Below are 22,813 nucleotides of genomic sequence, written 5' to 3' on the forward strand. Positions count from 1 at the left end.
GAAGTGCCTGGAACCCTGTGAAATACACCTCTCTCAACTTTTGGTACTGGGGTAGATTATATCTCTTTAATTACAATTTTCAATAAGTGATGGCAGTGGTTTAATCCCTTCAATAAGTAAACAAGAACAGGGGTTCAAATTTGCAACTGAAGATGGAAGGTCCATTAACTTCAAAAGTCAACCTAATGAAAACCAAGTCTCCTCATTAGAGATTCAATGTAATATACTGAAGGTCCAGCCTGTAGTAAGAAGTGCCAAAATCAATACAATAATAATATGGTTCATTCATTTTTATTTTTTGTACAAATGATATGTTCTGTATTAATGTATAATGTTAAAGAGTTAGACTCTCTGTAAATGCGAAAGAATATATTGAAATAAACAATGAAATCTACATCTACTTATACTTAACATAGCATTAACATTAAATTTCTTGTTTTAAGTCTAGTTCACAAATGAGATCACAGGATTTAAACAAATGTGGCAGTATTCTTAACAAGTTTACAACAAAAAATATAAACTTTCATAAAAATGCATGATTAAAACTTTGTAAAATGCATTTATGGGATATGTTTGGAAATAATGTTTCAAGATTGCACTGACATATTGAAAAAGAAGAATTTTGTTTACTTGAAATAAAAAAAAAAGGCATTAAAATATACATCTCTAAATATTTGAGTAAATCTTAATTTCAGTTGAAAAGTCTCTTGTTGACAGGCAATTCCCAATAAAGCCATATGTAACAGAAAAAAAAGTATTCATGAATTTTTTCCTTTCTTTTAGAGGATAAAAATGGCATGTATATATATTTCATATTCTAAACTATTAATCAATTTGTATTGGTCAAATCTTAATCAACAATGTAAGCAAAAGAAATCTAAAACAGCTGTCTTTTCATTGAAAGCGAAACTACTTTTTTCAAAGACCGAAACGAAAGCAAAAAAAGACAACATTATGCTTTGAGGGGAGATAACCCCATCAAAATGTCTTGAAAATGCACAATCATGACTAGATGATTATCTATATGTAAGTTAATGGGTATTGTCTCATGTTTTAGATATAACATCTGAGACAGATTTTAAAAAAAATAACCTTCATGAAAATCCAAGAAGATCATATATATTAAAATTAAAATACTACGGTGATAATGTATGTTTTGGAAGAAATTGGAATGAAGGAGTATTCAGATAAAAAAAAAAAAAAAAAAACATAAAAAAAAAATCACAACCGTTGTTAAATATAGGAACGATAAACTAATTTCACAACCATCCTTTTATGAAGAATATCAAAACTATAAATGAATCATAAACATTCCTTTAACCAGTTTATTATGGAATAGATTTAGTTCAAAATGTGATATCTTCCATAAAACTTCATATAATTTTAAACAAAGTTAAGAAGTTGGACCATTTTCAAAGTAAAAAAATATCTCTAAAATCTATTAACAATATGGAGAAAGGGAGCTTCAAAATATCATTCCCATTCTAAAAATTAAAACCTTACTAAAAATTTAGAGCTACATAGCTTAACAAAACAGAAATCAAAAACATCAGCAGTTAAAAATCAAAATACATACCTATGTTAAATGTAGATAAAACAATTTTATTGCTAAATAAATGTACATAAAAGTAAGCACTACGACAAGCTGCCTCCAGACATTCTACAACAAAAAGCAGTAGAAACAAATAAATATAATTAATTTATGTACATCATTCATTAACAAAGTCAAATTTATTTAACAAGGTTTCTGTAATATCCCCAAATATTAATGCTGCAAGAAACATCCCCCATAAAACAAGCGCTAGCACTCGCTAGGCTGAAATTGGCTCATGTATTGTTTACATTTTACACAAAACTGAGATCCTATTTCACATCCGTGCTTATTACACAGACAACAACATCCCTGTCCTGGATGGATATCTGCTGGGGAGTCAGTTGTATTAGAATCATCATCCTCTAATTCATTGTCTGAGTAAGCACTTCGCTGAAAACGACATTTTTCATCTTCGTCACTAACATATCCAGAACACACATCTGTATCAGTGACATAGTCCATTGCTGATACCATAGCAATATTGTCTGAAAATGTAACTGATTTCCTTGGCCTATTGCCTTTGCATTTCTTTCTTTTTGCTAACACAGATTTAGGTTTTGAATCCATTCTTAGGAAGTCTGATTCTGATTTACTCCGATGTCTATTGTCTAAGGTAGAATTCATTGGGGGAAGCTCTTGGTTACCTTTGTTCTTCTTTGATCTGTCAAATCTTGAGGCCAATGCACGAACACTTGGACGTGATACTTCTTGTTCAGAAGACAGTTCTTGTTGGCTTGTGCTGTGCTGGTTACACATCTGTGATGGCAACTCCATCTTCTGCAATAAAATTTTAAAAATTGTAAAAAAGCATTGTTAGATGAATTTCTGAACTTAAAAGCAAAACTTATATTAATTTCATAAAAGCTAGCTCTACTTCACTAAAACATTTAAAGTCATTGACTACTGTTAGCAAAACTGGATAAAAATTAGTAAGTGACATTAAATCTTTTATAAAAATTAGTGAAAACAAGTCTGTAAAATGATTTTAAAAAGGATAAAAGATAATGACTTAAATGTAAAGAACATACAATGATTATGATATAAAAATGCATAGAACAAGCACTAGGCATTATAAGTTGCCATACCATCACCACCAAGTAAATACCGTCTGCTGCTGTGCTCCTGTTACCATAATGTACAGTGAAGGGAAACAACTCCTTGCCATGACAATGTGTGCTGTGACTGATGAATGATGTTATGCTTCAAAGACCAGTCTAATACATATAGGTAGATAAATGGGTTGAGGAGAATTGTTTCTGTACAACAACAAAAGCAAGGATGACAAGCATGATGGACAACAAACTATAAAAATACACCTAAACTATGATCAACAGATTAACCGTATGAACCTCACAAGAAGTCAAATTTAATAGTTCATCAATGATTTATCTCTCACATAGGATAGTTAAGATAACAGCAAACAGATTCCAATACTAGAGTAAAGGGATTTTCTGCAAGACTTAAAGATGACAGTTTTATTCCATTTAAGGTTGCATGACTTCTCATGGTGTAAAAATCAAACAATTTTACTCTTCAAAGAGCTCATATCTGATTTTTATAGGGTAAAATTTAACCAAGCATTTTCTTTTATTTTTAATGAATTGTAAAAAAAAAGTAGTGGAATCCTTTGATCACTGCACTAAGTGCATGTTTGTTAGGTTTCACCTGAAGAAGAATTTCATGTGCATGAGAAAGACAGGAAACAACCTAAGGACAGCTTGATGTACCTTTGATTATAAATGAAAGAAACAGTTTCTTTTATGGATTTTACATCAAATATAGTCACTTGATATAACCACTGTTTTTGTTCATGTTATTGTTGAAAGGCTTTTATAACAGAATTTTCACATTATTCCAAAAACAAAATTCTAACATAAAAGTCAATGTTGCATTGTTAAAGAAATGTTACAAGCCTATGATCAGTATAGTATTGAACAATTTATAGGTATGTCTAAAGGTATATTTGGAAGAATTTTCAAATAAAGAAATTGCTTATTGATTTGTTTTATTCATCTAAAATTTATCTAAAGGTATTGAACTGTACTACTGACATCTATTTACTGTAAGTACTGGTGATTAAGATTGTTCTTAAAAAAGTGCCGAGTCAGGTTCACCTTTACTACAGGTAATTAAAATGGAAGAACATGACATAGCAGATTAATGTTTACATACCAAAACAGTGGGTTCAGGAGTAAAAAAAAATACAAATTTTATTACATAATTGGTTAAGATTGCCTAATTTAATGCATTAATCTATACAAATATTAATTTCATAAATTTCAAACTTATATTTCAAATTAATGTACATGAGCACTGACTGCTTGATAGGTCATAGAAGTAAATAATTACCACCTAAGCACCACAGGAAACGGGTCATGCATTATTGTGTTCAGAAATTTAAAACTTGGTTGCATCCTTGTAACGTCTTCTCAAATTATACCTTTCACATAACCTCAAACAACTGATCTTTTGTAAATATGGGGACTAATACTCTTTTGGCGTCTGCAAGTTTCTATTTACAAACATTGACACTTTTATTTAAACTAGCAGTTTTGTGTACTCCTGTGGTGTTTTTATTTCTTTCTAATAAACCCTACTTGTATTTTATGTCCTAATTATGTAACTAGGTACAAAACATAATTGTATTTAATTTAAAAATTCATCCATAATACAGACAAAAAATACAAACAACAGTTTGTAAAAAAGCTCAAAACAAAAAAAAACCTGTTTGACTGTCAGTCTGTTGGTTTGGTCCACTTTATGATTTAACATTTTATTTAATTTTTAATTCTAAATTCAAATATGTATAAGCATTATTTGAATTAATCAATTTTTAATTTGAATTAAGAGTTCACAAAGTTTGTTTTCTTTCAAAAGACATATTTTTTACCAAAAACAAATTATAGTAACTTTTCTATATCTAAACTTTTTATATTAACAAAATCTCCAAGTATATAATTGTGTTCTTAAATACAATATTTGAGTGCAAGTTTTCAGTCTTTGCTTGATAAGTCAAACACCTGGGGACTTTTAATATATACATGATTGCTAAAAGCAACTTATAAAATATAAACCTTCTACTTGAGGAGAAATGAATCTAAATAATGACTTTAAAATGAGTTGTTGACTTGGTTATAATCTTTTCTCATGTGTCAAAAAAGAATGCATTTTTGAAATAAAATTTTGGATTCTTTTCTTCAACATTTCACTTTTTATTAGAAGAGCTTAGGACCCAGAAATCATCAATTTACTTATCTTTATTCTTTTTAAAGTCACAAATGAAAAAGTCTTTATTATTTGTTCTCATGACATCAATCCTTCAATGTAATCCTGTCAAATTTTAAATTCATTTTTTTTTCTGAGACACCTAAAAACATATAGAGAAAGTTCAATGACATTGCTTTAGCTGTAAGCTATTTCGTGATGAAAAGTATAAAATGTAGGAGCAACATTAATTGTCCTATTGTACAGGTCCTGCCCAAATATAACACTATGATTTTATGTCAGTGCAATGTATATGCTAATGACTGATACCAATAACACTGCAAGAAACTAAGACGCCCAAGAAGAGAATCACATAAGACAAACCATCACCAATGTCTACTGCACGGGCAATTACATGTGTGAACAGCATTGAATGAAAAACACAGGCAAGAAAAACATATTTATGAACACCATCAAACAACAATGAATCCCCTAATGTGATAAAAAAAAAAGACAACTTCCTGACCATAGTCTACCAAAAATCAGGGGAGATAACTCTAATGTGTGATACTTACAGTAGCATTAGCACAATAGTAGTGGTTAGTTCCTTGAGCTTTGTTAGGGAAAATAAGAAAGAGGTCAAATCTAGCAACGATCTGGTTATAAAACACACATAACAAGCAATGATTTGAGGCAGTAAATTATCAATGTTGCAAAACATCTTTTTTTAATTTGATGATTAATTTGAATCCTTAATTAAGTACATTTCTATTAAATAAAAAGATATAATATACTTTTCTTCAAATTCAAACCCTCATTATACCGTGATTCTTATTGATCAAGTTTGGAATAATTTTTTTTTTTTTTTTGTTATTTAAAAATTTATTGATAAAACCCTTCACTCAGCAGCTCTGAATTTAAACAAATTAGTATCAGATTTTGATATTACATAAATATTCATTAGATAATGGATGTAAAGGGACACTCTACACTAAAAAAAGTACCTATTGTCCATTTATCAGAACCAGGTCAGCGATACAAAATATAAAAGGCTCTTTATTTGTTCAAGAAATTCACTCATCCAAAACTTGATAGTAATATGAGTTTATACCTGGATATATATTTAAATATTCATTTATGATGTATTTGTTAAATGATGGGTTACCATCCATTTCAAAAATATTTATTTGAACTAGCTGATCATAAGTGATTAGTACATTTAAATCTAAAATTTGAAAAGAAAATAAAAAGTTTTACCCCCAGTATCATTATTTAGAGATTTACAGAATGCTAAGTCATACTTCATGTTGTTGGTTTTTAAAATTAAATAAATTATGGAAAACCAAATAAGCATAGAGAAGATTTAATGTCCTTCGTTAGCATGACAAAAAAGATATTCCAAAAACCCTACAAGTTTTAGGTCAGTGTAAAAGTTTTAAATGAAGCCTTCTTATGGGGTATATCTAGCATTGCAAAGCTGTTTGAAAAGAGTTTAAAATCCCTGACTTTTTAAATAAAGATAATTATCAATATAACCCTTTTACAAGTTGTGGAAAGGAGATTTATTGTTTAAATAAAGAAATTATTCTCTTACAAATAGACAGAAAATGTTATGTACAAATAGAGTTCATGTTATCTTCTTCATTATATAATTGTAGCTTGCAAAGCTTTTGTTAAAAAAATTTAGTGCAAATATCTTAGCTAAAAAACCCATTGTTATAAGCTTTCAGTGGGTGCGTTAGTCAAGTTTAGTAATAGTTACAAAATTCAGACATAAACTGAACCCAATATCCTATGATTCATCTTTAAGCAATATGTAGCAATGAAGAAATTGTCTGAATATAATGTTTCATGCTTAAAAACAGTTGGTCTTATTAGAAATAATGACAATTTAAAATTTTAGTCAAAAATAAGGAAAGAAAAAAAAAAAAAAGATTTTTTTTATTGTTACAAAGAAATTATAAAACTTTAATAAATAAATAACTGTTAAATATGTACCACTGTAAGTTGAAACCAACTGTTTATGTTTTTGAATGGGAAGGGTTAGTACCTGCTATATTAGACTGTATATATGAACGAGCAGGGGTCTGGAGAGTCTGAGAAGCATAACGATCTAATGTGGCATGAGTCACAGCACTAGAGCCACTACTTGAGCCACCAAAACTTGCATGTCTAGTCAAGTTGCTCTTTCTAAATTTATTACACAAAACAGCAGACGGTGCTGGCTTGGTTTCCACCATTTTCCCCACCATGCCTTGCCCTAGTTCTGTTGGTTGACCTCCAGCTGAAGGCTCAACAACTCTGCCAGCCCTGGGCGGCACAATTGGTTGAGACTTGGCAGACAACGGTGGTATAATTCTTGTTTTACAAACCTCTGCTTGTGGATTTCCTGAACACTGTGAATTCTGAGATGTTGTGCTTGGTTGATGATGACCTTGCCTTTGAACCATGTTGTTATGTAATAATTGTCTTATTTCTGCTTTGTTCATTTTGACTTGTTGATGAGATGGTATTTGCATGCGATACTGATCTGAAGCTTGACTGCTAGAGTCTGAATCCCGACACTCTGATGATGGGGTACTTGATCTTGATGATGGTTGATGAACACTCGGTGAACTGTTTCTCTGTTGTCGATTCAGACAGTTTTTGTATAGATCAGAATTCTGATTTTGATTCTTCATTGCAAGTTGTCGACCCTTACGTGGTAATGTGGCATACATGTCAACATTGCTCATGTCACTATTGCCATAAGTTCTTTCATTGATATTATGACTAGAATGGGCAGAATGCAATGTTTTACTGTCATTTTCAGTATTTTTGTCTTTTCTATAATTTTTGTTTTCAATCACACTATCTATTGAGTCTCTTGAACTGGACCGAGAGTGAACAACATTCTGTGAACTTTGTTGTTGGTTTGATGAACTGAAAAAAAGAGAAAATATGATTTATGAAATAGACCAAGCAATCATAAAAAATCTGAACTAACAGTATCAAACACAAAAGGCATTTTTTTTTTTCAATACGAAATCAATTTTTTCTAATAAAAAAAATAGCCTTTATTTTGATACATCTTAACAACAGGTTTATTTAAAATGACTGATGCCTATCTTTGAGATAATGAAAATAGTACTTTTGAATTTTTCAGGTTTAATGAGATATTCTGGATATGTGAAAAAAAAAAAGGATGAGTTATCACCCTTTACCTGTGTGGTAAGCCACTAGGGGAAGATCTGGCACTGTCAGAGCTATTAGTGGATGAATTGGATTCTTGTCGCAGCATCACTTTCTTCTGTAAGCTACGGAGCTTAAGAATGCATGAATTGTGTTTCATCTGCGCAAACTGGTAGGATTGGTGAGGCAAATTCTGCATTTTCATGGCCTGTTTAAGATAATCAATTGCTGAGCTACAGAATGTGATAGCCTCGTTACAATTTCCATCTGTCTCATGCAGAATGCACTGATCCATTAAGTTCTCAGATTTGTGACACAGAGACATGAATTCTTGGCTACCATAAGAACCAACTAAAAAGGAAAAAAAAAATCATAATATAAATAAAATTAACTAAAGTAAGGTAATTATCACCTAACAATACTTTTAATCCTTAAACAAAGGGAGAAAATGTTTCAAAAATTACAATTAAATAAGCATGCATCACTGAATCAATCATCAATGTTTAATTTAGTCAAGAAATTATATTTATTGATTTGATTTTAAACTGAAACTCCAATTATTTACATTATTAAGTGGTGTTTGTTTTGATCATTGTGATGGTGTTAAATATCAATTTCAATCAATGTTCATTCAAGTCAACAACAAAGAACCTTATTGTCTCCCCATAATACTTGTGTTCATTTTCATCAAATTTTCATGTACTGGTGGACATTATCTACAGATAACAACAAATATTACATCTGTTGTATAAAAATATTAAAATGTGCACATGATCATTGCAGCATAAAATACTTACAGTTAACCCATAAAAAATGTGGTTAAAAATAAGCATGGATTTTTCAGTATTTAATCTGGAAAGTGATAAAGGCTTTTTCCTTACCTTCATCATAACCAGGTGGTCCGCTCTGGGTGAACATCTGGTTATCATAGTTTTTTGGATTTGTAGAACACTGGCTTAAAGGGTGCACCATAGCATCTGAAAATAAACAGGAGAAAAAATTACCTCATTTAATCTTATTCAGTGTTTATGTAATGAATAACAGGGGCATATATACCTAAGGTCTGAATTCAGACTTAAGTCTTTTTTTACTGACCTCTACTCAACCTCAAGTAAAGGAAATAATATTGTAAGATTTTTTGCTTTTTTGTTTTTGTATTCACTATTCACAGTTCCTTTCATATTCATAATAGAGCATGTGCCTCATGTCTCAATACTATGCCATAAAGTTTACTTTCTATACTAAACCATAAAGTTTACTTTCTATAAATGTCCTCAAGTGAACTATAATACTTTCTTTCATTTTTGTTCAATCTGTTTTAACATCTTTTAGTAGACAAAATTTAGGTTATGTTGTGTATTGATTACCAATAATGGAAGTTGTACAACAATTGTTATAGATCTTTATAGTCAATACATGACTTAATATAGATTCAATAAATAATAAAAATCAATTTGACATCCTGAGAAAAGTTGAAAAAAGAATTGTCCAGCCCATGTGTTTCACAGCAACACCCACTTATAATAAGCTTCTTATCGAAGTGATCTTAAAAATGCAACAATGCCCACAAATAAAAGATCAAAATATACAACCTACACAGTTTAAATTACCCCCATTACAATGACCATGTAAATTTTCTGTATGCTATTCATGATCAGATTATCATTTAAAAACATAAAATAATAGAGTTCATTAGTGGTTAAAACCTTACACCAAAACCTTTCCGAGATCTATCATCTGACTGACATGGCAAGGAGCCAGGACCAGATGTTTCTTTAATAATTATCCCCAATAAATAATAATCTTTCATCGAAAATTAGTGGTTACAATATGATTTACCATCTCAGTAAAGAAGGATAATTATAGGAATAAAGCTTTTGAAATCATAGGGTATTTAAAAAGAAATATTAAAATCATCAACCGTTCTAATTATTTTTCAAATAATGTACAAATGAAGAGGTAAATTGCATAAAATTTGAAAACTAAAGAAGAAAATGTTTGCATTAGCAGGTAAAAGAACGAAAAATCTACACAAAAAGCATATAACATTCATACCTTTCGACTGATGTGACCTGACAATGGCAGGATCATAGAGCTGTTTCCTGTCACCTGATTGGTCAAACCCCTTCTGGTATGGAGGGATCTGTTGCTGGTTACCATTGTAACTGTTTGTCTGGTATCCTACTGGGTACTTTTGATCAAATCTTGCATTTCCAGCATTCCCTGGACTAATAAATTTATGTATATTTTGTGCCACAGCCTGCTGGTTGAAAGTTTTTGGCGGAATCATGCTTTTACTGAGGAAATATTGCTGATAAGGATCCAGTGTATTACTTCCTGTAGAACTAGAACTATTTCTATCACTACCACTGTATCCTGAGTCCTGTCGAGATTCCAATGATAGTCTATCAAATGGAATATTTGAGTCTTTTGATCCTGATAAACTACTATTGTCTGAGTCAAAACTTGTATTACTAGCTGTGCTTGATACACTATTATAACTATGAGTACTATTAGTTGATCCTTGTCGAGACAGTTTCTGATACGATAAAATATTCTCTACTTGCCTCCTATTGATGTAATTTTTTTCATCAGGAGACAAGTTGCCCATCTTTTCTGGTAAGGGTGGTGGTTGTTGACCTCTACTATTCATACTTTTTTTCTTTTGTGCAGCAACAGTATTCTTTTTTTCTGGTTTTGCAGGTTTGGGTGGTTTTTCTTCTGGAAATCTTGTTGAATGAGATGTTTCATGACTTGATGGTTGATTCCAACATTGAGATGATGATTGGTTAGTACCTCCCTGCTGTCTGGTCAATGTTGAATTCTCAGATAACTGACTGGCCAGAGAACTTTGCCTAGAATGTCTATCATCAGGTACAAGAGTATTACTAGAACTCTCTCGGCTATGAGATATCTGTTGGTTAAAATCCACTGCATGATACATATCTTGTCCCTTTGGAGCTTGCAAAGAGTCCCCTCCCTTCATAGAATTTTGACGAGAGTGTTGAGATTGCATTGTATTAGATTTCTTATTTCTAGGAAGAGTAGCAAGACCTGACTGTACAGGAGTATGTGAGGAGTTTCCTAGATTTTCATAAATGTGTGAATGGTTTGGTTTTGTAACAATGTGGCGTTGCATGTCTATATTATCAGCTGACATATTAGCTGGTGATTCATGATCATAATTATGATATGACTGACTTCGGTTCAGTTTTGGGGGCAACTGGGGAGGAGTTTGAGGAGAATCAGAATCAGATGACTGAGACTCTCTCCTTGAAGGATCTACACATCTGATTACATCAGCTCCTATTTTAGCCTTCCCTTTTTTGAAGCTATCTTTCCTTTGACAGTCATTAACTCGAGAGAAAGCCTGCACTGGTAGATTACTAGGTTTAGGAGCAGTTATTGCAGGTCTTCTGTACTGGTCACTATTTGATAGAGTGTAGTCATATCCATCCACACTGTCTTGGTTAGGCTTTTGTTGATGTTGCTGACGATCAGTATTTGAAGGCTCATAAAAACAGTGTTTCAACATGCCTTGTCTCTGAGCTATTTCAGCTTGACCACCAGGAATAGGAGATTGTTTGATTATGTTTACACCCTTAGGAACAGCGTACTCAGAATACTGTCTGGAACTTCCCTTTTCAGTTTTTCCTGTAACAGCGATAAGAAAACTTGATTGACGATGATGGTCAACATTGGCTGTTTTAGGTCCATCAAGACTTGGAGACAGTTCATCTGGGCCCGGTGTTATTGCACGTCTGCCATTATTGGACTGACTTATATCAATCCGATCTGGGTTTGGAGTCACTGATCTTCTAGATTTCTGACTTTCAATATCAGATCTTTTCTTTTCAGGGCCTGTTACAAGAAACGATAACATATAAAGGATTGTTAATGATATTCTAGTAGCTTATCACTGTTATTCATTAAAAATGTGAATGTTTGAAGAAAGCCACAAACTAAGACAATAGACCAATTTACAACCACAAAGGGTTTCCTATTGTTTGACTAAGAGAAACAATGTTTCCGATAGGTTTACAAATTTGACAGAAGGATAAGACAATTGTTATTTACAACTTCTTGTCTTGTGATCATAAAAGATGACGACTTTAAACACCTGATCAGGTAAATTGATACATTGCTTCTCACATTGATTGTGTAAAGGTATAATACCTATTTTGTTCAAGTGAATCAACTATTTACTTGAGTTAGCAAATGATTTTTATCACAAAAAAAAGTTAAATAGTCCTTCGAAGTGTATATTAAGTACAAGTAAATATAATACATAGGTTTCTGTCTCTAACATTACCAATAATGTTTATACTAAAACACACTTATGGAAACATTATTACCATTAATCATCAAAATAGGAAAAAATAAAATCATATCATAACTTTTCCTCAAGTATATGACAGAAATTTTAAGATATGTATCAAAAATCCCTGAAGCGACAGTACAACTTGTCATAAATTTCTGTGGTGTGTGTCATCTAAAATCAGTCTTTGTCTGTACCTTTAACTTGATATATTTAGTTACCTTAGAAACCTGGTCAGATTACCTTTTATATACCAACCTTATTTCTAGTCAATAGTCACAAAGTTTGTAAATTGTGTGCAATCTCCTTATTAATGATGGTAGAGTGTCTTCCATGACAGTAAATTTAGTTATTTAACAAAAAAAACATAAGTCTTGTTTTACCTGTGTTTACCTAATATAACACACCTGTTTAATCATTTGATTGTAGGACATATAAAAATTAGGATAACAACAAACAAATCGTGCTATTGAGCAAGTGACGTCCATGACAAAACATGTTTGTTTCATGTAATTTTAGACTTCAATTATTTATATAAAATTAATTATTTTGACTACTGAAAAACATTACTTAATTAGACCTAAAAACATTCATTCATAATAAGTTACATGGGGGTTGGAACAATTTTAATAGGATTATTTTCCAAATTCCTATCAACATAATTGAGCACTTAAACAAAGACTTAAATTCACAAACCTGATTATGATAATTGTAAGCCAATTATAAAGAATGAATTTTTATTAATCTAATAACAGAGTTTTGAAAAAGAGCCCATGTTTTTCTTTAAATTAAGAATACAAAACAAATTTACTATGTTAATTTAAACTTAATGAAGAAAGCATAAATTATAATTAACAGATACTTTGTCTAATATAGAGGTGTCTAACAATGATACTTATCAATGTAAACAAAAGCCCAAATTGTAACAAAAAAATACAAACAAAACATGGCAAGTTTGGGTTCAGTTCAATGTAATGAACTTATGAAATCCAATTCCTGTCCAACTGTCATGATAAAATCTTTATTATTTTTTAAAGTGGCAAATAAAGGCTTTAAGCTCACCTTTTGCTTGTGTTGTTGAATAGCCAGGTGCCATAACTCTCTTTTTTGGAGCTGTTTCAGTTGCTATTGGAGCTGCATTGTGATTAGAATACAGTAGCAAAAGAGGCTGGTATCGACCTTTGGAACATTTCTCGACCACATTTTCCCATTTTGGACCAATCTGAAATTTAGGATAAACAATAAGGTCAGACACCATCCAAAAACATGTAAAACATTACCACAAGAATTTGAACTTCTCCCTGTTTAAAGGCGTGGATAACGCTTGGATAGATTTTTAGTATGTATTAGGTTGTAAAGAGATATAGCTACTCATAATTAAATTTAATGACTTTAAATCATTTTTTAGCCACAAGCCAATGATCATATTTCAATAAGAGAAGAGGTCAGTGAGCTGTTCATTCATTTTGTAAAGGGAACAATGATAACTAAGAAGTAATAGACTCATTTCAAATGATGTACTAAGATTATGATCAAATATTTTATTGACCGCAAGACAGTATTTTGAATATTTGAGAATGTTTTTTTACTAACAATCCTAATGAAATCACAATTACAATGTTCAGTCAATGAAAATGAATACAAAAAATGAAAAAAAATATCCCCAAGTTTGAGCAAAAAACTTAAATAGCTTATTATGTCAACAGAGAACAGTGCACAGACATTGGCCCTTGATATTTGTATTCCTATTCAAAACAGGGCATAAAATTGAAAGGTTATGGAAGGACAATGTCCACCAAGTGCCATTTTTGAATTCATACTTTGTGGACATAAGATAAATGGGATTTAATTATATATATTTAGACAACACTAGGATACATAATAAAATTTAATCTCAAACTGCAAGGCAGATGAAATCAATATTATTAACATGAATTAAATTTTAAATTACACTTCTCATTTACTCAAGCCAAATTCTTATACTATACCAATTATTTTTTTGTCAATACTAGATGAACCATTTTAATGAAACCTAGAACCTTTGATTAAAACATTTAGTACAAGACTATAAACAGTGCTTTTAGATTTGTGGTTCTAATATTATACTCAAGATTAATGAGAAACTGAAAACTGCAAGTTAATCTTTTTCCACCTGATTCCTAAGTGAAGTAATACAACATATTCACAGTATAAAAAAAAACATGCTTTAAGCTCAAGGGCAAGTGTCGTCTTACGGTGAAAAGGTATATGTTAATTTCCTGTGCCTAATTTGGGAGTTTGTAAAGCAATAAAATTTTATGTCATTGTCATGATAAACAGGAAAGGTCTATGTAAAAACATATGTTTGAAATTTTAAAGACTTAAGTGAAAATCCCGTGAGAAAAAGTTGGGTCTTTCTACATATAGTGTGATTTTTATACTAAACAATTGTAGTAAGCTTAATCTTAACACTACTTTCTTCACTTTCTTTTCAAGAAATGATTTAAGCAAGGTAGTTGTACAAAATGTCAGAGGAAAGAACATTATGGATGGAAAAACACAATACAGTACTGCTAATTCAATCTTTATTTACCTCTGTCACTGTGGCATCATCAAAATATATCCAAACATTTAACTTTGTGTGGAATACAATGGTAGAGTAGTGTTTGCCATAGTAACAGACAATGGCTGATAGCTGTAACTTTGGTAGCTTGGTGGCATCTTTACATACAACAGAATGGAACATCTGAAATACAATGATCAACTGCTACAATGCATACTCTCATAAGATTACTAGAACATTTTCAATGATCACCATTATATATATTCTCTTCAGTATTGATAAATATTTAGTTTACAGTCAAAATCTTAACTGCATGGAATATGAATTTTGCTAGTTTGAAACATAACAATGAAAAATTATAAGAACAAAATGTTCAGTTGTCTTTTTAGTAGGAATACACTTACATCCTGGAGAAGAATTGTTGTTCCAATGCTTTTTGCTACTTCACGTATCAGTTTTTCATCTGGTCTGTCTGAATCCCACACTAAGCCTATGCTGACAACATCAGGAGAATTCAGCAATGTCCTTCTTATTTGAACTCTCTTACCACAGTTACCCTGGAATCGAAAACTTAAACTTTGACTTTCAAAATTTATTGCATACAAATGAATTATTGAAATGATTAATGAGATGTTTTCTGTAGCAATAAAAGTTGTAACATCCTTTTATTTATTAATACCATTTTGTTTCTGTAAGTTCAACTTGCTATAATACAAACTAGAAAATCATATGACACCAATATCTCCTAGCACTGATAACATGTCATTCTGAAAAATTGATGAGTCTTTAAAATATCTTTAAAACCAATACACAACTTAGCAGGAAGCAATGCAAATTAGTAAACTTTTTAAGTACAAATAAATCTCTTACAGAAGTGATATAGATAAAAACAGACGTTATTTGTTTACTTACGGGACAATCTCTGATATCTCCAGCGGTCCCGGCAGTTCTTAACAACAGACCAAATCTGTCCGGGTGAATAGCATCACCAGTCTCTGACATTGAACGACAATGGGATCTGTAGGAGGACAAATACATTTTATTTATTCATTGAAGGTTACATTACAGGGAATTTCTTATCATTCTAGATGCCTCCTGAGATGTTCATAGTTTGTTTGAACAAATAGTAATGAAAACTCATTATGGTAGTTCGCACATGAAGGCTTGATTTTCAAAGAGAATACAAGGTCACTACCATTGACTTTAGGCCGATCATTGACTGATTTACTACTAATCTGTCCATGTTTATCAGTACTCTATAAAAAGGAACAAAATGAAGATCTCATATTAATCAGATCTTAGAAATACTCTGTAATGATCATAACAACTAACTAAGAATAACCTAACCACACCTAGAAATTAATCATCCTGTAACTACCTCTATGTACTGTAATACCTGATCTTACTTAAGTAGTTTGAACATGACAAGGTTGAAATGCATTTCCTGTAACATTTTTGGTGCAACATTATCCTGAGACAGTTAAATCCGTAAATTTCAATCAATATGAAAATGGAGGAAATTAACAAAAGGTGGGATAAAGTAAGATTAATGTCCATTTACAACTATAAAAGGATTCAAAGCCTTTATACAATCCAGATTAAACTTTCATGAAAGGGCCATCAGAGAGAGATGAATCATATAAAATACACATTTAAGGCCTGAGTAGAGGTTTATCTACTACAACATTAATATTGCTCCATTAGATTTTGTTGGTTGGAAAGTCCAATAAATACTAAGTAGAAATGATAACCATCAAGGCAGAAAAACAAATTTGATGATGAAAGTTGATGACCTTTAATCAAAATGACAGTTTTCTTTGATATACTCTTTAAATACTCCTGAGTTAAGAGTCCTTTGTTGCTAACTATGTGTATTCACACTCTATTGCTAATTGATCAGCATCTTTCAAGTAATTAAATCTTCTTCATTTCATTGGACTATATAAAAAATGTTGAATGCCCTAAGGTTAAAAACTCTAAAATTTGCTTTCAGGGAACAACTGAAATATCTTCTAACCCACCTGATGATAAAGACTACCAATCTTTTTCACCATTCAAGATTGATATCTTTGGAAAAGAAATGTTAGTTTGTGTAGTTCCTTATTTTCTGACAATGTTAAAAGTTGGAGCCTGCTTACTTGATACTTGTTCTATAACATCTATGGTGATACATAACTTCATTCGCTATTCAACTCTGATATTAAACCTATCTATCAAAAGCCAACCTCTTGGGGGATGGTATCTCAAGAATTTTAATCTTTTACCATATAAACAGCTGAAATTCAATCACAGATGTACACATGCTGATGGAGTGCTGTGATGGTATATACAGTTTTGTTCTCAGGGCAGTAATAAATATAAACATTTCAATACATCTTGTCCATCTCATTATTTGTTTTTTTCACCACCTTTGAGACTAATAAAAGCTGATAGGGACTGACAGAAATGGATGCCTTGCATGTCTATGACAAAACATTATGTTGTTATTTTTTTTCAGTGTTTCAATATTTGATGCATGCTATACTTACAACAGAGAGTTTGTTGAAATGTAATGGACAAGTTCATGGAAAGTTAATGGGTCAGAACTGGCTCCACAGATACATACAAGCTATCAAAGGAAAATAATAGTGATCTGAGTGTACATAATTATTCTTTATAATTGCCACTAAAAATATGAATACTGACATTCTTCTTTTTTCAAACTCATTAATTATGAATTCTAAAATCTGTAGCAGTTTCGATTTCAATATAAAAATTAATATGCGATCTTTAACGGTCACTCAATTTTATACTTGGTTTCAATACATAATTGATTCAGAGTTTGAAACTCTTTCAAACTAAAGCCTTCTTATCAAGATTGATAAATAAATTCATCCAATAACCAGCTTCAACACAATAATACCTTCATTTTATTTCAATTAAGCTGGACCATTTAAGTCCATTGATTTGAGGTGAGCAAACACTGACCATAGCTTTGACTGGGTTTTTTCTAAACCACAATCAATAAAATTAAAGTGAATCAGAATGGACCAAAAATGGGTTTTAAGTATTAGACACAGGAAACTTAATTTTACCTGATCAAATACAGTCATTGCAAACTTTTGATGTGGCAAACAATGGGGTGCTGAACAAGAATCTTCATGATATGCATTAGCAATGTGGAAATGGATTCTTCGCAATATATTTTCCTAAAAACAAATGTTACAAAGTTTTTAATTACATTGTACAATATGTAAATAATGTCAGCTTTTATATTTTTACTACTTCACTTTATTAAATATTTGGGTATTGTAATACTTGAATGTATAAAAGCATTAAATAAAAAATAAATATTAGCTATTGTATTTGTTATAATTAAAAAGGGCAAAACAACTTTGTGACAATTAACTATTGTTTTTTTTTATTATTTCATCATTGCACTATATGCATGAGGGAGCTTTAATCCATCATTTATGGTTCTATCAAAAGCATAGTTTCATTAATGTCCTAGAAAGTGTCCTTTATTTCATTACGAACTACAATCATAAATTTGTAACTTACAAAACATTCTGCTGCATCATCCATATGACCTAACTGAAACCGCTGTTTGTTCATGAATGTTTCAGCGAGTGCTTTCCGCAAGGCATCAGGAGGTAATGATGCCTGGTCACTGTACTGATACTGGGTAAATATTACCTAAAAATTAGACAAACTCTAAGTACTAGAAGTATTTAAAGGTGCTTAATAATAAGTTGTAAAAATCAAGGAATATTAGAACAAGATTAAAAGAGTTTTGGCCTCAATAGGAAGAAGGAAATATTTTTTTACATCAAGCAAAGACAGAAGTTTCCTGGTTAATCTATCAACAAGATTTTAACATATATTTAGTATTCAGAGCAAGCATTGTAAATGTAAATAGTCCCAGTACAAATCCTGATCAAGGTGCTAAATATTCATGACTTTCATCAATTTCCATTATGAAAACAAAATCACACTTTTTTGTTGACTTTCCATCAGGGCAAGATAACCATTTCACCATGGTGGGTCATCACCTGAAGCCTTAACAATTTTTGTTTAAATCGGTGCTTGACCACGATGCTGACACCTTGAACAAGCCTGCTTTAAAAACCCATGACACCTGGATCAACAAAGGACTTTCAGGTGGACATAAAAGAATCTGAATGACCAGGTAAAATGATCTTCCCATCAATACACCTAGCCATGGATCTAATTTCATGCTTATTCTGTCTTTGATAGGTTTTATTACATATCAAAGCATTAAACAGTGACTTCAATGGTTCTTCTAGTTAAGTTTTCTGTAATAGAACCTATCAAGGCTCAATTTTCCAATTTCTTTACCTATATAACAGTACATTAAGCTGGTCAATGTGACAAAATAAACTGTTATATAGGCAATAAAATGGATCAAAGTAACTTAGATAGGTAAACTTTACCAATCATACAACTACTGGCACCACAAGTAGTTATACTACCTAATATTTATTGACATACTGACAAGTTTATACCTGTATTTGCAATATTTATATTTATTAGATTTTGAGCTATGATATTGAGTTCACTGAAAACCTATGCCCTGAATGGACTGAGTAGATTTTTGAAGACGAAACTAAGACCATCAGTTACTTATTGAAATCCTTGAAAAAAGGCCTTATCTAAAAAATTCAGACTTCAGCAGAACATTGATATCATATTTTTTTTTCTCAGAAATATACAAAAGTTAGGAATTTTTGTTGGTCCATTACAAGTAATGTATTCTAAAATGTAATTCTTGTAAACATGTCAATGACATTATGCATATGATCATTAAAAATCAACTACTTTAACCTCCTTTGCATCCAATAACTCATCAGAAAAGTACTATTAATATTTCCCATGGGTTTAGAAAAGTAAACAAGAACTATGGTCTGATACATGCATAAAGAAAATAATGTAGCATGATTATCTGATTATAAAATTTGATTTAATATTCAAAGGCCTGTACTGCATTAATTTCTATTTAATGTTCAGCACTTTTGATTGTTCTTTTGAACATATCCTTGAATGAAAGGATAAGCAGATCAATATGCAAGTAACAAAAGAAACCCCTTTACTTTAAAATCTAATAATATATGCAACTAAATATGTTAAAGTCATTATTAGGAAAAACCTGTTGAAACATATCAATACATATGTATAATAAATGTATAAATCAAAATTAAGTTTGATAGAAATCTGTCAAGTTTTGACATATACTTATCAAAACTGTATCAATTTTTGCACATTTAAACTGTAATTGTAATTGTTTAGACATTGAATATACAATATGTTACAGATCAGTTAATATGTATCAACTTTTTTTTCATTGGGTATCAACTAAATCATTGTAACCTTTAATTAAATGTAGATTAGGCTCTATCAATAAAATCAACTCAAAACAGGTTTTACAAACTCGATCTAATATTATATGTGTTGAGAAAGCAATTTTTTCTGTTTGATATTTTGGGAAAAAAAGTTTTTCTAATTCTGAGCATTGACATTAATCCAATTTAAAATTAAATTACAGTATTCATTTAGAAGAGAAATTGAAAAGATATTCCTTAATTGAACTGTCTTGATCCCTATCTAATTTGATGTCTCCATTGAAATATAAAACATTATTTACTAACTTTACTACATCCAACATTAAAGTACTTTAAAGGGAGATAATTACAGTGAAAACAAGTCAGACATTCAGATAAGGTTTATAATGAGTCAGAATTAATCAGATAAAACCTTCAATGACCCACACAGGTACATAAAGGTAGATATATATACCTTGATTATGATCGGACAGTCTGCTTTTGTTCACAGTTACTCACTTGGGTAACGCCAAAGTGACGTGTGCCATATAAACAGCAGTTTGCCATGATTGCCAATTTACAAGTTTAATTATCGATATAAATCAATTAACAAAGTTTAATTTTATTTAAAGGCATGAATTTGACACAAATACAATCATGCTGCTATAATAAATCAGTCAAGTTCCTTCCACTCAATTAAGGGAAAATAAGGGACTTACCTTTAATGCACAAAATATACAGGAGTTCCCCATACATAAATGTCCTGTCAAGCGACGATAACTACGCCGAAACACATCTAAATGCCAAAACACCTGAAAATAAGAGAACAACCTTTTTTCAAAATCAGAATGAAAGCAGAAAAATTTCCTTTTAGATATAACAAAAGTCATATGAAAGTTATTGTCAATTAAGAAAGTAACAAATCACAGATATGGTTTTTACCTTAAAAACTATACTTTCAGCACACATGTTGTTCCATGAATTTGTCTTAATATGAAACAGGTATTACAAACATTACATCATTATCAAATAGTGTTTTGTTTAACAATCAACTGAATCACATCAAAGTGTTCAATTGTCTTTCGGCTCCTACAGTATTAGTCAGCTTTGAAAATATACCTGCGTATACATAAAAATGGAATATTGATTGCTTCAGTTTCAACATCTGTGTTTGTACGTGACCTCAGAAGTTCTATTTTACGCATGTATATATATGTCAATACTAAATTCAATAGTGAGTGGGAAAAATGAATGAATTTTCTATTGACATTATTAGTTAATTCAAAAACTGAAACTCTACAGTCAGACTAAATTGGAACAGACCAAGGACCAGACTTAGAAATTACATCACCAGAGTTTATTCAAGGATACATTTGATTATAATCACCATAACCAATCAATTTTACCTGCCACTGGAATCAATAGTATCAGGCTGCAATAACTGGAGATACAGGAAGAGTCTGTTGCTACCTTTAATCTTGACAGGTAGTTAAAATGCCCATCCTGTATCATGTTCTACTATGAGTTAATGTTATGACAAAGTTGTCTACTTGATTGAACAAAATAGACATAATGTAATCCTCTATCATCATCTGAACATTTATAATACATTTACAATGCAATGTATGTATCTTTCAAGTAACATTGATATTACAACACCCTCAACTGGATGCAGCTACATTTTTGTTCATTGCATACTAACAGTACTTACACATGCAAGCAAATATCTTTGATTTTATTACCTAAGAAGAATTTACACAGGCACGTGAAATGAAAGTGGCTTACTAGGGGCGGATCCAGGATTTGAGTTTAGGGGGGTATTAATTGAATTAAATGCGGTGTAAAGCAAGGCAAAAAATTTTATTGGGTGAAACTTGTGGTGAAAAAAGTTTTTCTTACCGATTTAGGGGGGCGCACACCCCGTACGCCAGTCCTACAATCCGCGCCTGCTTACTGTTTTGTTAATGCAGTGATAATGGTACTTCTTAACTGAGTCCACAAATTTAGGTTTGCAATGTCACATGACTCTATTTTGATATTAAAACTAGCAATTCAGCTTTCATGTCAACTAAATGCATTCATAAAAACGTTTTGTTCAAATCTTGCTAAAATGACATAAAATAAACCCCTCCGGAAATTATTTGTTTGATCAAGGACCATAGGTGACCCATTTTTTACACTGTTACTACAAAGCACCTGTTAGAAGATCTTACCTTTGACGAGTCGATTTCCGGCCTCCCACTCCCTTCAGATCAAGTCATTTTTATACAACCACTTAAAATCTTTTTATTCAAATTTGTCAATAGGGTCAGGATCTTTGAATAAAAGTTAATTTTTTTAACACCGTCCTCTTGCCAATTATTCAAAAGCTGAGTGTCACAAATGGATCATCTTCTTGATGGAACAATTACTTAATGCACCAACAAGCTACAATTACACAGCTTGATACCATGTCTTCCTTAAAAAGGGTTTTAGAATACTCATTCTTTTCTAACTGTTTTTAGCCTTGAAGGCATATGAGTATTAGAAGTTACAGTTATAAATGAGCATTCTAGCCAGAATTTAACGGCACTGGGATAAAGGGATAACCTTGACTGACTACCACAAGTACTTTCATATTCAGGAAGATTAACGTAAAGGAAACATAAAGGAAACAACACTCATTT

The 22,813-nt window shown here is 31.2% G+C and overlaps 1 protein-coding gene across 5 annotated transcripts in view; it reads right to left on the reverse strand.

Annotated features, from left to right (window-relative positions):
- Window positions 1–259: 259 nt before the first annotated feature.
- Window positions 260–22,813, reverse strand: part of LOC148618950 (uncharacterized) — a 34,792-nt gene continuing 12,238 nt past the window's right edge. Inside the window, exons 1-15 of one of the 5 annotated variants that reach the window (XM_088578362.1) lie at window positions 21,090–21,278; window positions 20,867–20,959; window positions 18,370–18,504; window positions 17,904–18,017; window positions 17,358–17,437; window positions 15,742–15,847; window positions 15,234–15,386; window positions 14,860–15,012; window positions 13,350–13,509; window positions 10,025–11,830; window positions 8,851–8,946; window positions 8,002–8,320; window positions 6,849–7,720; window positions 5,374–5,411; window positions 260–2,371 (exon numbers count right to left, since the gene is read on the reverse strand). In XM_088578362.1, coding sequence (XP_088434488.1) covers window positions 1,802–2,371; window positions 5,374–5,411; window positions 6,849–7,720; window positions 8,002–8,320; window positions 8,851–8,946; window positions 10,025–11,830; window positions 13,350–13,509; window positions 14,860–15,012; window positions 15,234–15,386; window positions 15,742–15,847; window positions 17,358–17,437; window positions 17,904–18,017; window positions 18,370–18,504; window positions 20,867–20,959; window positions 21,090–21,116 — 4,722 coding nt within the window. In that variant the 5' untranslated portion in view covers window positions 21,117–21,278 and the 3' untranslated portion in view covers window positions 260–1,801. Of the gene's footprint in view, window positions 2,372–3,386; window positions 3,714–5,373; window positions 5,412–6,848; window positions 7,721–8,001; window positions 8,321–8,850; window positions 8,947–10,024; window positions 11,831–13,349; window positions 13,510–14,859; window positions 15,013–15,233; window positions 15,387–15,741; window positions 15,848–17,357; window positions 17,438–17,903; window positions 18,018–18,369; window positions 18,505–20,866; window positions 20,960–21,089; window positions 21,279–22,813 lie in introns of those variants that run through there. The other 4 variants (XM_088578361.1, XM_088578364.1, XM_088578363.1 and 1 more) reach the window with 4 other exon arrangements.

This window comes from Perna viridis, chromosome 4, assembly GCF_037379345.1.
Source record: "Perna viridis isolate PV_CMFRI_1.1 ecotype Kerala chromosome 4, ASM3737934v1, whole genome shotgun sequence".
NCBI classification, from domain to species: Eukaryota; Metazoa; Mollusca; class Bivalvia; order Mytilida; family Mytilidae; genus Perna; species Perna viridis.